General features: G+C 34.6%; 2 protein-coding genes across 2 annotated transcripts; one reads left to right on the plus strand and one right to left on the minus strand.

The window, feature by feature from the left end:
* The first annotated feature begins 1,440 nt into the window (after positions 1 to 1,440).
* LOC110918063 (calcium-dependent protein kinase 26) lies at positions 1,441 to 4,551 on the plus strand. Its single transcript, XM_022162449.2, has 9 exons — positions 1,441 to 1,666; positions 1,895 to 2,698; positions 2,779 to 2,922; positions 3,013 to 3,165; positions 3,244 to 3,359; positions 3,495 to 3,662; positions 3,740 to 3,964; positions 4,064 to 4,214; positions 4,323 to 4,551. Exons 2-8 carry the CDS (start codon positions 1,927 to 1,929, stop codon positions 4,184 to 4,186), a joined length of 1,701 nt encoding a protein of 566 aa, XP_022018141.1. The 5' UTR covers positions 1,441 to 1,666; positions 1,895 to 1,926; the 3' UTR covers positions 4,187 to 4,214; positions 4,323 to 4,551.
* Positions 4,535 to 6,530, minus strand: LOC110918064. Its single transcript, XM_022162450.2, has 4 exons — positions 6,144 to 6,530; positions 5,213 to 5,856; positions 4,911 to 5,111; positions 4,535 to 4,806 (listed from the first exon to the last, which is right to left on the minus strand). Exons 1-4 carry the CDS (start codon positions 6,352 to 6,354, stop codon positions 4,774 to 4,776), a joined length of 1,089 nt encoding a protein of 362 aa, XP_022018142.1. The 5' UTR covers positions 6,355 to 6,530; the 3' UTR covers positions 4,535 to 4,773.
* Positions 6,531 to 12,758: the final 6,228 nt, after the last annotated feature.

Here is a 12,758-nt window from a genome sequence, read left to right on the forward strand (position 1 = left end):
GTGACCCAAGTTCAATTCCTACCCCTAGCATTTAGTTTCTGCGGCACCTGGTGATGATGGGAGACTAGGCGAGTAGGCGGCGATCGCTAGTTCGATCCTTGAACTGAGCGGGTTTTACCTCACCGCACTGTCGTGCCTTCGGGCGAGTGTTCACGGGCTTCGGCCCTAGGTGAGGGTTTTCCCCGGTTCGGAAGGCGAGTGTATCCCGATGTGGTGAATTTCGCCAGTAGCCCATTTGGAGGATTCGTTGGCCGTTCAAAAAAAAAAAAAAAAGATAGTTTTTAAGTTATTAGTTAACCAAATAAAACTTATCGATAAAATGATAGAAGTTAACTAGTTAATTCCAACATGATCTTTTTCCTTACTATGAGTTACAATGAAGATATCAGACTTGGTAAAAATACAAGAAAATTAAGTTATCCTTACTTTTAAAAAATACAGAATATAAATATTAAATATATGTTGGAAAAATATAGCTAGCATATAGACATAATTGTACTTACCAAACTATATAACTAACTAAAACTATAATGCTTCTTTTAGTTTAAATGTCACATGTGTTTGTGTTTATACATGATATCACTATAAGCAAGTTACAATTAACCCAAATTTGGTTAACATGGAACTCTATACACCAAATCGAAACAACATTACAAATTTGGTTCACATGCACATACACTAATTGTAAAACTACGGGAAACTATCGAATTTTTCCAATATTCATCATTGAATAACCTATTTATATATTTACTACTAATTACAATATTTTCACCCATAAACAAAAAAATGACGATTCACTATTTGATATCACAATAATATGCTGAGCTCGCAATTATAAAACAACGAATACCAAATGACTACTAAACTAACGACATCAAAACGTGTACATATTAATGTTTTTCCCAACTGATCGACAAAATACAACTTTTAAAGCAGAACTAGAGGGCATGTGAGTAGGGCCTACCCAGGCTAGGGCAAATTAGCCAGCTAGTCGATTGTCCATGGCCCACTTTCCCTAGGGCAAAAATTTTTAAACATTTTTTACTTTATATATTTCATATAATTATTTTTATAAAAAAAGTCTATTAATTCTAAATTCTAAAACCCAATAATATTACAACCCGATATAATTTTTAAACCCATTAACCTATTTACTTTTGGTCTATTTAAATCCATTTTTCATTTAGCCCAACTAACCCTACGTAACTTATTTAGTTCGGTCCATTTTTTTACATATAAGTTTATATTTTAGGGGCCCAATTTTTCTAGTCCCCCCCCCCCCCAATTAGGGATAAGCTCAGTATTATACGAAAACACCAATTCCAAAAATCACCAAAATTAAGTACCGGTATTTTTTGATACCCAGTCATTCAGTTGTTTAGAAAAAACTAGGAATCATTGAAAGATTGACACCAATAATAGAGTAAGGAACATTTAGTAAGGTAGTAAGATGTAACATTGATGTGGATAGATGGAAGACATAGCCCATAGGTGAGTAGTAACAAGCTGGTCAGCACCACCTCCACCACCAACCACCTCACTTCCTTCTCACTTCCTACCCCTAAATTCTTCACTTTTTATAATCTTTCGTCAACACCCACCAATTACATCCACTAATCATCCCCCCCAATCATCCCCATCTCCACCTCCTGTATTCATCCCTCAGGTACTTTCCCAGATCCAAACACCCCTTATTCATTCATTTCTTCTGTATTTCTCGTTTAAATTAAGTTAATTTCTAGTTATCTAACTGCTAATCTACAGTTTCATCTAGTTTTATGTTTAACTTTAATAAGTTTGTTCTGATTTAGGGTTCGTATAACTTTCTTGATCTGATCTGTTACTAGTTACTAGATCTTTTATAACAGGTGATTGTAATATTTGATTTGTGCAGCAAAGTTTGATGATTAGAAGTTGATTGTTTTTATGGGCAATACATGCCGTGGATCTTTTGGAATAAAAGACACACAGGGCTTAAACAAGCCTGAAGACCGGTCGATTTCGACACAAAACCATTCCTCTGCACTATCCAACAACTCTTTAGATTACTCCCCTAATACCTTGATCTCTCAACAGCTTATAGCCCAAGAGTTTTCCAAAGACCCCCCTAACCCCAATTCGAATTCAAAACCGCCACCTGTTCCCAAAAAGGATAACAGTATGAGCCGCCACGGGACGTCCAACCAGTCTTACTATGTTCTCGGTCACAGGACCGAGAATATTCGCGATGTTTACACTTTGGGTCAGAAGTTGGGGCAGGGTCAGTTTGGGACTACTTATTTGTGCACCGAGATTGCGACTGGTGTGGATTATGCGTGTAAGTCGATCTCCAAACGGAAGTTGATCTCCAAAGAGGATTTGGAGGATGTTAGGAGGGAGATTCAGATAATGCACCATTTGGCGGGGCATAAGAATATTGTGACGATTAAGGGTGCGTATGAGGATCCGTTGTATGTTCATATTGTTATGGAGCTTTGCAATGGTGGAGAGTTGTTTGATCGGATTATTCAACGGGGGCATTATAGTGAACGGAAGGCGGCTGAGTTGACTAAGATTATTGTTGGCGTTGTTGAAGCGTGTCATTCGCTTGGGGTTATGCATCGAGACTTGAAACCGGAGAATTTCTTGTTGGTTAATAGGGATGATGATTTTTCGCTCAAGGCTATTGATTTCGGACTCTCGGTTTTCTTCAAGCCAGGTAATTTATAATCCTAATTCTAATTATTATCTTTCTTCAGTTAATGTGGTACTGAATCGAATGTTATTGACTTATTTCAGGTCAAATCTTTACGGATGTGGTGGGAAGCCCGTATTACGTTGCTCCGGAGGTTCTCTTGAAGCATTACGGTCCAGAAGCGGATGTGTGGACCGCAGGGGTGATACTTTACATATTGCTCAGTGGTGTGCCCCCGTTTTGGGCTGGTATGTGCCGAACGTATTCTTCGTATTGTGAATTTATAATCAGGAAATGCTTAATTGCTTGCTTAAAAGTTTGTACTTTTTTTATTGTAGAAACACAACAAGGGATATTTGATGCGGTTTTGAAGGGATACATAGACTTTGAGTCGGACCCGTGGCCTCTTATATCTGACAGTGCAAAGGATCTTATTAGGAAGATGTTATGCTCTCGACCGTCAGACCGCCTAACTGCTCATGAAGTTCTATGTATGTTGTGACTCGGTTATATATTGGTAGAATACCTTGCGTTTTTGCTGTCATTTAAACGTTATCTGAATGATACAGGTCATCCTTGGATTTGTGAAAACGGTGTTGCTCCTGATAGAGCACTGGATCCAGCCGTTCTTTCTCGTTTGAAGCAGTTCTCTGCAATGAACAAGTTAAAGAAAATGGCTTTGCGGGTACGTTCGTATTCTTGTCAAAATTTGCAAAATAGATTCGATTTTTACATAAGAAATGGGTACAAACGGTTAATTACACGATGCTATATTTGATTTATGCAAAAGTAATCTTGAATTTTTCTTGTTTCGGTCCAGGTTATAGCCGAAAGCCTGTCTGAAGAGGAGATTGCTGGTTTGAGAGAGATGTTCAAAGCGATGGATACTGATAACAGTGGTGCGATAACATTTGATGAACTGAAAGCCGGTTTAAGGAAGTTCGGTTCCACGTTGAAAGATACAGAGATACGAGACCTTATGGATGCAGTAAGACTCTTTCTTCTTTCTTAATCCGTGCTTTAAGTTGTTTGGATTGCAGCCGATGCTGATGTGTCAATTGTCAGGCTGATGTGGACAACAGCGGTACGATTGATTATGGAGAATTTGTAGCTGCTACTATACATCTGAACAAGCTGGAAAGAGAAGAACACCTTGTGGCTGCATTCCAGTATTTCGACAAGGATGGAAGCGGTTATATAACCGTCGACGAGCTCCAGCAAGCTTGTGCGGATCACAATATGACTGATTTTCTTGTTGAGGATATCATCAAAGAAGTTGACCAAGATAACGTAAGTCGATTATAATTTATATTTAGAATTTCATTTCTTTTATCGAAACAAAAAAATAATGATGGGCTTGTGTTATATTGTTGTTATATTGTGATTAAGGATGGGAGAATCGATTATGGGGAATTTGTGGCGATGATGACCAAAGGGAATGCAGGAGTTGGAAGAAGAACAATGCGCAACAGTCTGAATATAAGCATGAGAGATGCACCAGGGGCACTCTAGTAATTTCCTTTCCACGTTCCGCCTACAGGTACATGTACATCGCTTATGCTTTATAATAGTTCTATCTTGATTCTCGAAACGGAATCATACATCAAGAACACAACGTTTTGACATTGTGAGTCGACATGTACTGCAGATTGTACAGCAGGATGAGTGAGAATAGGAGGTGTGGCAGTTAATTGGATGGGTCGCGGATGTTTTAACGTTTGATCATATGCGTTTGTGTTGTGTTGTATTATTTCAAATGTAAGAACTTAAAAGAGTGCACAGTTTCTTGTTGTCATTGCTGTTCAAATTCTTGTAAGTTGTACCCTTGGGACAACACTTGTTTAATTTAATAGCAGGTTGAATCAGTTAAAACTTTATGCGCACTCGTTTATATATACGTTCGATCATGTTGATCAAACAAGTTAACAAAAGAAAGTACATCAAGAACACTTTTTAAATAACATCATATTATTTTATATACTTACTGTTTAAAGTTTATATAACCAAATCTAACAGCTTTGTTTGGAAACAACCGAAACAGTTGTTCCTACTGCTTATACACCCATTTCGGTGCCAGGTCTCTATGTTATCGATTGTCTTCAAGCAGCAGTTTCAGAAGAAGCTATGATCTCCTGCAAAAGAAACCAAACACCAAAAAACGATCATTATGACTTGAACTCGATGTAATCGTACTCAAAACACACATTCAGACACCGATATGGAGCAAATTACTTACTTTTAACTCGGCGTTTCTTGAAAATACGCACTTTGATGTGATCGCGCACCCTGGTTCCAACAGCCATCCAACTTCGTAGCAAGTTTTTTCACCATCTATTTCTACCACTGAACTCCACAAGTTCTTTGGCAGCAATACCAAACTGTTTGCATCTCTTGTAGACTTTTCTATACCATCAACCGCCACAAGTTCTTGAAGAATCTGACAAGATTATGAAAGCCAAGTTCATGATTCCATTAAAGATGCGATTTTGTTGTGTAAATATTATAATTAAAGATGTGATTTTGTTGTGCTAAGCTTACATTAGAAGAGTCTTGAAATTTGGCTATGGAGTTTGACCGTTGCCACACACCCGAAACCTCTGACCCGATAAGAACTTGTGTTTTAGCAAAAGCAGTATCACGAATTGCACATCCGCCTAGCGATTCCCCGTTTCTAAACGGACCATACCATTGCTCAGCAAACACTTTAATATTCTTCAACACTAACTTGTTTCCTTCAACGCCCACAACCTGAATAACCCTTACACGCGATTCCTTATCGCGAGGATCAATCAAACAATGCTCCAATTCCAATACTTTCGAGGACGCTGACTTCTGCTTTGACCAAACCGCGGCGTAACATCCACTTGCTTGATATGCAAATGAGGAAACCATGTTATCTTCACCTCCTATAACCCGCTCCTCCACACTATACCGCGTGGCTGCATCAGCTTCACAACCAACAGTCGGAAGCAATCTAATCAGCTTATACATGGCAGAACTGTTATCGGGTTGAGCTAGAGTCGGGCACTGCGTCTGCCAATCGAACACTTGAACCTCCCACTCTCGGTACGCATTAGGCACAACGTTTTCCGGAAGCTCGATCGGCTTGCCATCAGCAGTAAAATCAGCTCCAAACCCATCCCACTCACCAGATACATTACCAGCAAATTCTGACCAGCAACCTTCTCAGAAAACACAAAACTAAATCAACATCAATATGGTTGACTTTTCAAAGTCAAACAAGACCAACTTCAACCTCAAAACAATCAAACAAATCATTCAATTTTCAAGAAACAACAAACAACCATGTTAATCTTTATACAAAATCCAGCTAACAAAATCATCTTTTTGGAATACCCATAAAGAATTCATATCAATTATGAATTTTCAAATTAAAAACTTTGACCTCAAACAAATTCTTATTGTTAACAGAATTAATCTAGAATTGACATGCAAACAAAGTGGTTACCGGAGGAAGAACCGGTGGGTTGAACGGTGAGGTTGTTGAGGGCGGTGGTGGGGGTGGTGGCGGTGGCAGACATGGTGGAAGTACGGCGAGAATGGATGGTGAGGGGGAGTTTGATGGTGGGTTGAGAAAGGGGTGAGGAATATAGGGGTGTATTGTGGTGGTGGTGATGGTGGATGATTGCAGCGAGTCTGCCGCCAATGACACCCGCCATGGTCGGAGTTAAGGGGTGGGTGGTGTATGGTGGTGATTGAATTTGTGTATGTTGTTAAGAATGTGAGGTTGGAAAGTATGAAGAAGACTTTCTGAATATTGATACAAGTGGATCTATTGTTAGTTACCTTTTGGATTGGTTAGTTAAACGTACATCTATGAATATATTCATTATAGTTATAGAGATAGACATTATTCTAGAGTTATCATGTTATACAATTAGCATAACTTAGTGACAAAAATTTAGTTTGTATCGACATTGGTTTGGTTTATTACGTTGCCGACACTCTATGGTTATATATGGTATTCCTAATTATTTAATGTTTTCGGTACCGGTTTTTACCTTCAAATACAGATCCGAACAGATACCAAACCTTATTGTACCGAGTATTTCGATACCGATATCAATTTTTTAAGATTTTTGATACCGAGCACCTCCCTACTTCCAATCACTTGAGAAAAATACAACAATGTTTTTATCTTCTGAATACTGTTTCATAGTTTTTTACATATTGGTTCTAAAATAATATATGCGATAAAGATTATTTGACTTTTAAAATAACTAAAAGGAAAAAGTAAAGAAAATTGATGTGGTCCAATACAAACTTGCCACCTAGCCCTGTCATATTCAACAACTCTTCACAAAGTTAAGTTTTGTATATAGAGTAATAATAATAATAAGGGTAAATTACTTTTTGAGTTTCTGTGTTTTAGTAGTTTTAACTAGTTGAGTCCAAAAGCAAAAAGTTTAACGACCTGAGTCCCTATAAACATTTTCTTTAACCATTTGAGTCCTTTTGAGTCCAAATTTTAACATTTTGAGTCTGGACTCAAATCGTTATAAAATGAACAAAATTGGACTCAAAACGTTATAAAATAAATGGCTAGGGACTCAGGGTGTTAAACTTTTTGATTTTGGACTCAAGTGGTTAAAACCACTAAAACACAGGAACTCAAAAAGTAATTTACTCTAATAATAATTTGTTGTTGGAGTTGTAGGTTGGTTAGGTTTCTATATAGAGTTTAAGTTTTTTGTATAGAGTAAGTTGTTGTTGGAGTTGCAGGTTGGTTAGGTTTCTTACTACAGTTTTGTAGTTTGGAATCATAATTGTTATTTATAGATAGTTTGTTTATGGTAACAAAGTAGCCCATATAAAGTAGGTATGGTAAGTTGTAATGTGTTTGATGACTTAACGAAATAAAGTATATGTGGGCTTGGAGTACAATATTGTAAGTGGGCGTTTGGTTCGCGGAATGTGTAGAAATTGAAATTGGAATCCCTATGGTAATTGGAATTTAAATTGAAATTTGATGGATTCCTTTGAAATCCATAGATGTGTTTGATTGATAAATATATTAATTTAATTAGAATTTAAAAATACCTAAAAAGACAAAATTACCCCTAGTTATAAACAATTGGCAAAAGTTTTAAAAACAACTATCTTGGATAAAAATTCAAAAAAAATCTAAAAGATCTAAACAATTATAAAAATTATAAAAATTCAAAAAAATCATAAAAAATTATAAAAATTCAAAAAAAAAAAAATCCAAAAAATTCAAAAGTTCAAAAAAAAAATCTAAAAAATAATAAAAAGTTCAAAAAATTCTAAAAAATCAAAAAAATTTTAAAAAATAATAAAAAATCCAAAAAATCCTAAAAATTCAAAAAAAATCTAAAAGTCATAAAAAAACCATAAAAAATTATAAAACTTCTAAAAAATTCTAAAAAATCCAAAAAAATCAAAAGTATTAAAAAATATAAAAAATCTAAAAAATAATAAAAAGTTCAAAAAATTCTAAAAACTCAAAAAAAATAATAAAAAATAATAAAAAGTTCAAAAAATCCTAAAAATTCAAAAAAATTCTAGAAATCATAAAAAATTATAAAAATTATAAAAAATCCAAAAAAAATCCAAAAGTATCAAAAAAATTAAAAAATCTAAAAAAGCTAAAAACTAATAAAAATTTCAAAAAGTTCTAAAAAATCAAAAAAATAACAAAAAATAACAAAAAAAAATCCAAAAAATTCTAAAAATTCAAAAAAAAATTCGAAAAGTCATAAAAAATTATAAAAATTGTAAAAAATAATAAAAAATCGAAAAAATTCAAAAGTATCAAAAAATTAAAAAATAAAAAAAATCGAAAAAATAATAGAAAGTTCAAAAAATTCTAAAAAATCAAAAAAATTCTAAAAAATAATAGAAAAACCCAAAAAAATCTAAAAAATCAAAACAAATTTCAAAAAACTAATAAAAAGTTTAAAAAATTCTAAAAAATCAAAAAATTTTCTAAAAAATAAAAAAAAATCAATAATATAATAAAAAATCCTAAAAATTCAAAAAAAAAATCTACAAAATAATAAAAAATCCAAAAAATTCTAAAAAATCAAAAAATTCTAAAAAAAATACAAAAAATTATAAAAATCGAAAAAATTCAAAAATTATTTTTTTAATTTTTTTTTTGAATTTGTTTGATTTTTTAGAATTTTTTGGATTTTTTTATTATTTTTTAGATTTTTTTTAATTTTTAAGTTTTTTTTGTTTTTATATTTTTTATTATTTTTTTGATTTTTTGATTTTTTAGAATTTTTTGGATTTTTTGGATTTTTTTATTATTTTTTTGACCCTTTTTTTATTTTAATTTTTTTTGGTTTTTTAGATTTTTTTTGGGGTTTTTAAGATTTTTTATTATTTTTTGATTTTTAGATTTTTTGGATTTTTATTTTTATTTTTATTTTTTAATTTTTAGAATTTTTTGATTTTTCAGAATTTTTTGGATTTTTTAGATTTTTTTAAAATTTATTTTTTATTTTTTTTATGTGTTAGATTTTTTAGATTTTTTTTATTTTTTGGATTTTTTATTATTTTTTGGATTTTTTAGAATTTTTTTGGATTTTTATTTTTTTTTATTTTTTAGAATTATTTTGATTTTTTAGAATGTTTTTTGGATTTTTTAGATTTTTTATTATTTTTTTTTATTTTTTAGAATTTTTTGGATTTTTTATTATTGTTTTGATTTTTTTAGAATTCTTTTGATTTTTTAGAATTTTTTGGATTTTTTATTAGTTTTTTTGATTTTTTAGAATTTTTTTATTTTTTGATTTTTTAGATTTTTTTTATTTTTTAGAATTTTTTGGGTTTTTTATTTTTTTTTGATTTTTTGATTTTTTATTATTTTTTGGTTTTTAGACAAAAATGAAAGAGGCAAGGGGTTATTTCCGTAACTTTGGAAACATTCCCGTGGTTTTTTAAACTTTCCTTTGAAATTTAGAAGGAATCTGAATTCCATTAAATAAGGGATTTTGTTGGAATTGAAATCCAATTCCCTTCAACTAATTTGTCCAACCAAATACACAAAGGAATGGAATTCAAATTTCAATTCCCTTAAAATCCTATGGATTCCTGTCAACCAAACAGGCCCTAAGCTCTTTCGATTGCACTTTAGCTTCTATAACAACTCTCTTTGAGAGAAAAAAAAAATTCTCACTTGAGTCAGTGAGCTTGGAGGACATTATTGTAAACTCTCCCACTTGTGCTTTAGCTTCTATAGCAACTCTCTTAGGGAAAAAAAATTCCCACTTGAGATTTGATGGGCAGGGTTATAAAAACAACAGGATCTGGTTATGTTGAAGTGTTATATTCAAATACTTAAAAAAAAATGGTTACCAAAACATTTCCGACCACCCATATAATCTATTAATTGTCTCTATTGGGCTTATTTGATGTGCCCTTAGCTCTCTATATAGTACCGAAGGGGTGTGGTCTAAAAGGGCGCGCACGACCATAAAAGACAAATGATACACACGACAACAGAATGCAGCCAATCATGTTGCAGCACGCTCTACGATTGCAATCCCCACGATGGAAGAATCGTGCAGGGGACAACAAGTACAAAATGATGAACACGTGACACCATTCAGCTGTCGCTAGGCGCTGCTCCATGATCTCCGCTAACGGTTGATGACAATCCCAACATAAAGTACACTTGGGTAATGATGGAAGAATCGTGCAGGGGATAACAAGTACAAAATGACGAACACGTGACACCATTCAACTGTCGCCAGGCGCTGCTTCACGATCTCCACTAACGGTTGATGACAATCCTGACATAAAGTACACTTGGGCAATGATGTGTGGCCAACCACATTGCTCCAAGCCGCCTCCACCTCTGCAGACAGTACCTGTCGTGTCAGAGGGGACTAAGTGGATATTCTTCGACAACGACGTCCGGCCCAAAGCCCATCAGCCCATACTATTCTCCTCATCCTTTGGCTATAAATACTAGACTCATCCAGAGGTTTATGGATCTCAACTTCAGCTTACTCACTTTTAACACAAACTTGTTTCCTTTCTTTATTGAAAGAACAATACTTATTCTCACGCAGGAGGGTGGTTGCGAGAAGAACCCCCCCCCCCTCTCTTTCACGTAACGATCTTCACGGTGTCTCCATCATCTATTGCAATCAAACATCAAATGGTTTTGAAATGGTTTGATAAATTTGGAAGACAAAGGTGGGTTGAAATGGCTTCGCTTAGGTGGTTCGTTCAAATAACCAAACCGAAACAACGGAACCAGAAATTTCAAATAAAAAACATATCTAAACATAGGTAGAGGTTCCTGTAAAAAAAGGGGTTTTTTTGTGAGAAAGGTAAGAAAGAATCTACACCATTAGATCTTTGATCTAAGGGACAATTGCATATTTCCCCCTATAAAACTTTTTAATTGCATATATACCCAAGCTTAAAATAAAATTGCATATTTCCCTTTCATTAACTAATAAAATTGTAAATTTACCTATTTTGATTTATTTTATTAAAGTTTAATTATATAATGACTATTTTACCCTTAATTTACTAAACATTAAAGAAGTTGCATATTTACTAGTTTTTGTGTTTTTTTCACAAATTTTATTTTGTTTTTGGTTTTTTCCTTATGTTTTGCTAATTAGTTTTTATTCATTTTGTACGTCTTTACAAAGTTTTTTTAGGCATTTCTTCTTTGTTTTTCCATCTATGACAAGCTAAAGTAACAATCTTTAAAAATATGAGTGACAATCATTCAAACGAAAAAGTCAAAAGTTTAGTCTGTTACGGTACAAAGAAATCATAAAAAATAGAGTTAATAGCCAAAATGGTCCCTGAGGTTTGCTCACTTTTGCCACTTTAGTCCAAAATCCAAAATTTTTAAATCTGGGTCCTTGAGGTTTGGATTTTGTTGCCATTTTAGTCCAAATTTCAAAAACTCTTTTTTTTTACTGTTGCAACCAGCCTATTTTGTCCTTTTATGCAGGGGTATTTTGGTCATTTTTATGAGTTATTATAACAAACTCAGATCAAGAACCTAGAATACCCCTGCGCAAAAGGACAAAATAGGCTGGTTGCAACAGTCAAAAAATGAGATTTTTGAACTTTGAACTAAAATGACAAAAAAATGCAAACCTCAGGGACCCAGATTTAAAAATTTTGGATTTTGGACTAAAGTGGCAAAAGTGAGCAAACCTCAAGGACCAGTTTGGCTATTGAAGAGGTATGGTCCCAATTCCCTGCCTACATGGCAGGGACCACACCACTTTTTGTGCACACAAGGCGGTTCCAGAAGACATCTAGGCGGTTCACAGCTGGCATCAAAGATGCTTTGCCCAACATAAAGGACAACACGTGTCACCATTGACAGAAGGCCACATAGGCCTGCGACAATCCAGGGAGCAGGGCTGACATGACCAGTACGAGGTACCCAGCACAGGCGAATACAAGGACGCCAGGTGTACCACTACACCCTTCGCGACAGAGCAGACCAAGAGGATATTTCCCTTGGTCGGACAGCTGGCGCGCACCCACAGCTGGCACGGCTGCTTCCTCCTTCTTCACCCTCCGGCTATAAATAGGACCCTTCATCATTCAGGTTCGGGATCTTGGCTCTCTTTACTCACTCTATACACACACTGTTTTATTCCTCTCAGAGCAGTACTTATTCTCACGCCGGAGCCTGGTTAAGAGGGAAAACCCCCTTCACCCCTCTTAACGAGACTAACGGTGTTTACTGTTTTGCAGATTTCAGACCACCGATACGAGTAAGAGAAGAGGTTGAACCCCATAAGTGAAACGACCCTCTTGGTTATCCTTGTGTTAACCATTGTTTCAACATTGGCGCCATCCGCTTTTTTGCAAGACCACTCTCACCTCTTTTTCTTTCCTAAAAAACACTCGTAAAAATGGCAGACCAAAATCATTCACACCCAGCTGACGGAGAAGTTTCTTCCTTTGAACTCGTTTCGGACACGACACACGTCCAAAGGGGTCAAAGGAACGAGACCATCCAAGAGAGTCAGCTGAACAACGAGTTTCCATCCATCTTTGGAAGTGCGTCCAGGGCTGTTAGCCAAACCACAACTGGACCTACCTTCCA

This window comes from Helianthus annuus, chromosome 16, assembly GCF_002127325.2.
Source record: "Helianthus annuus cultivar XRQ/B chromosome 16, HanXRQr2.0-SUNRISE, whole genome shotgun sequence".
Lineage (NCBI taxonomy): Eukaryota > Viridiplantae > Streptophyta > Magnoliopsida > Asterales > Asteraceae > Helianthus > Helianthus annuus.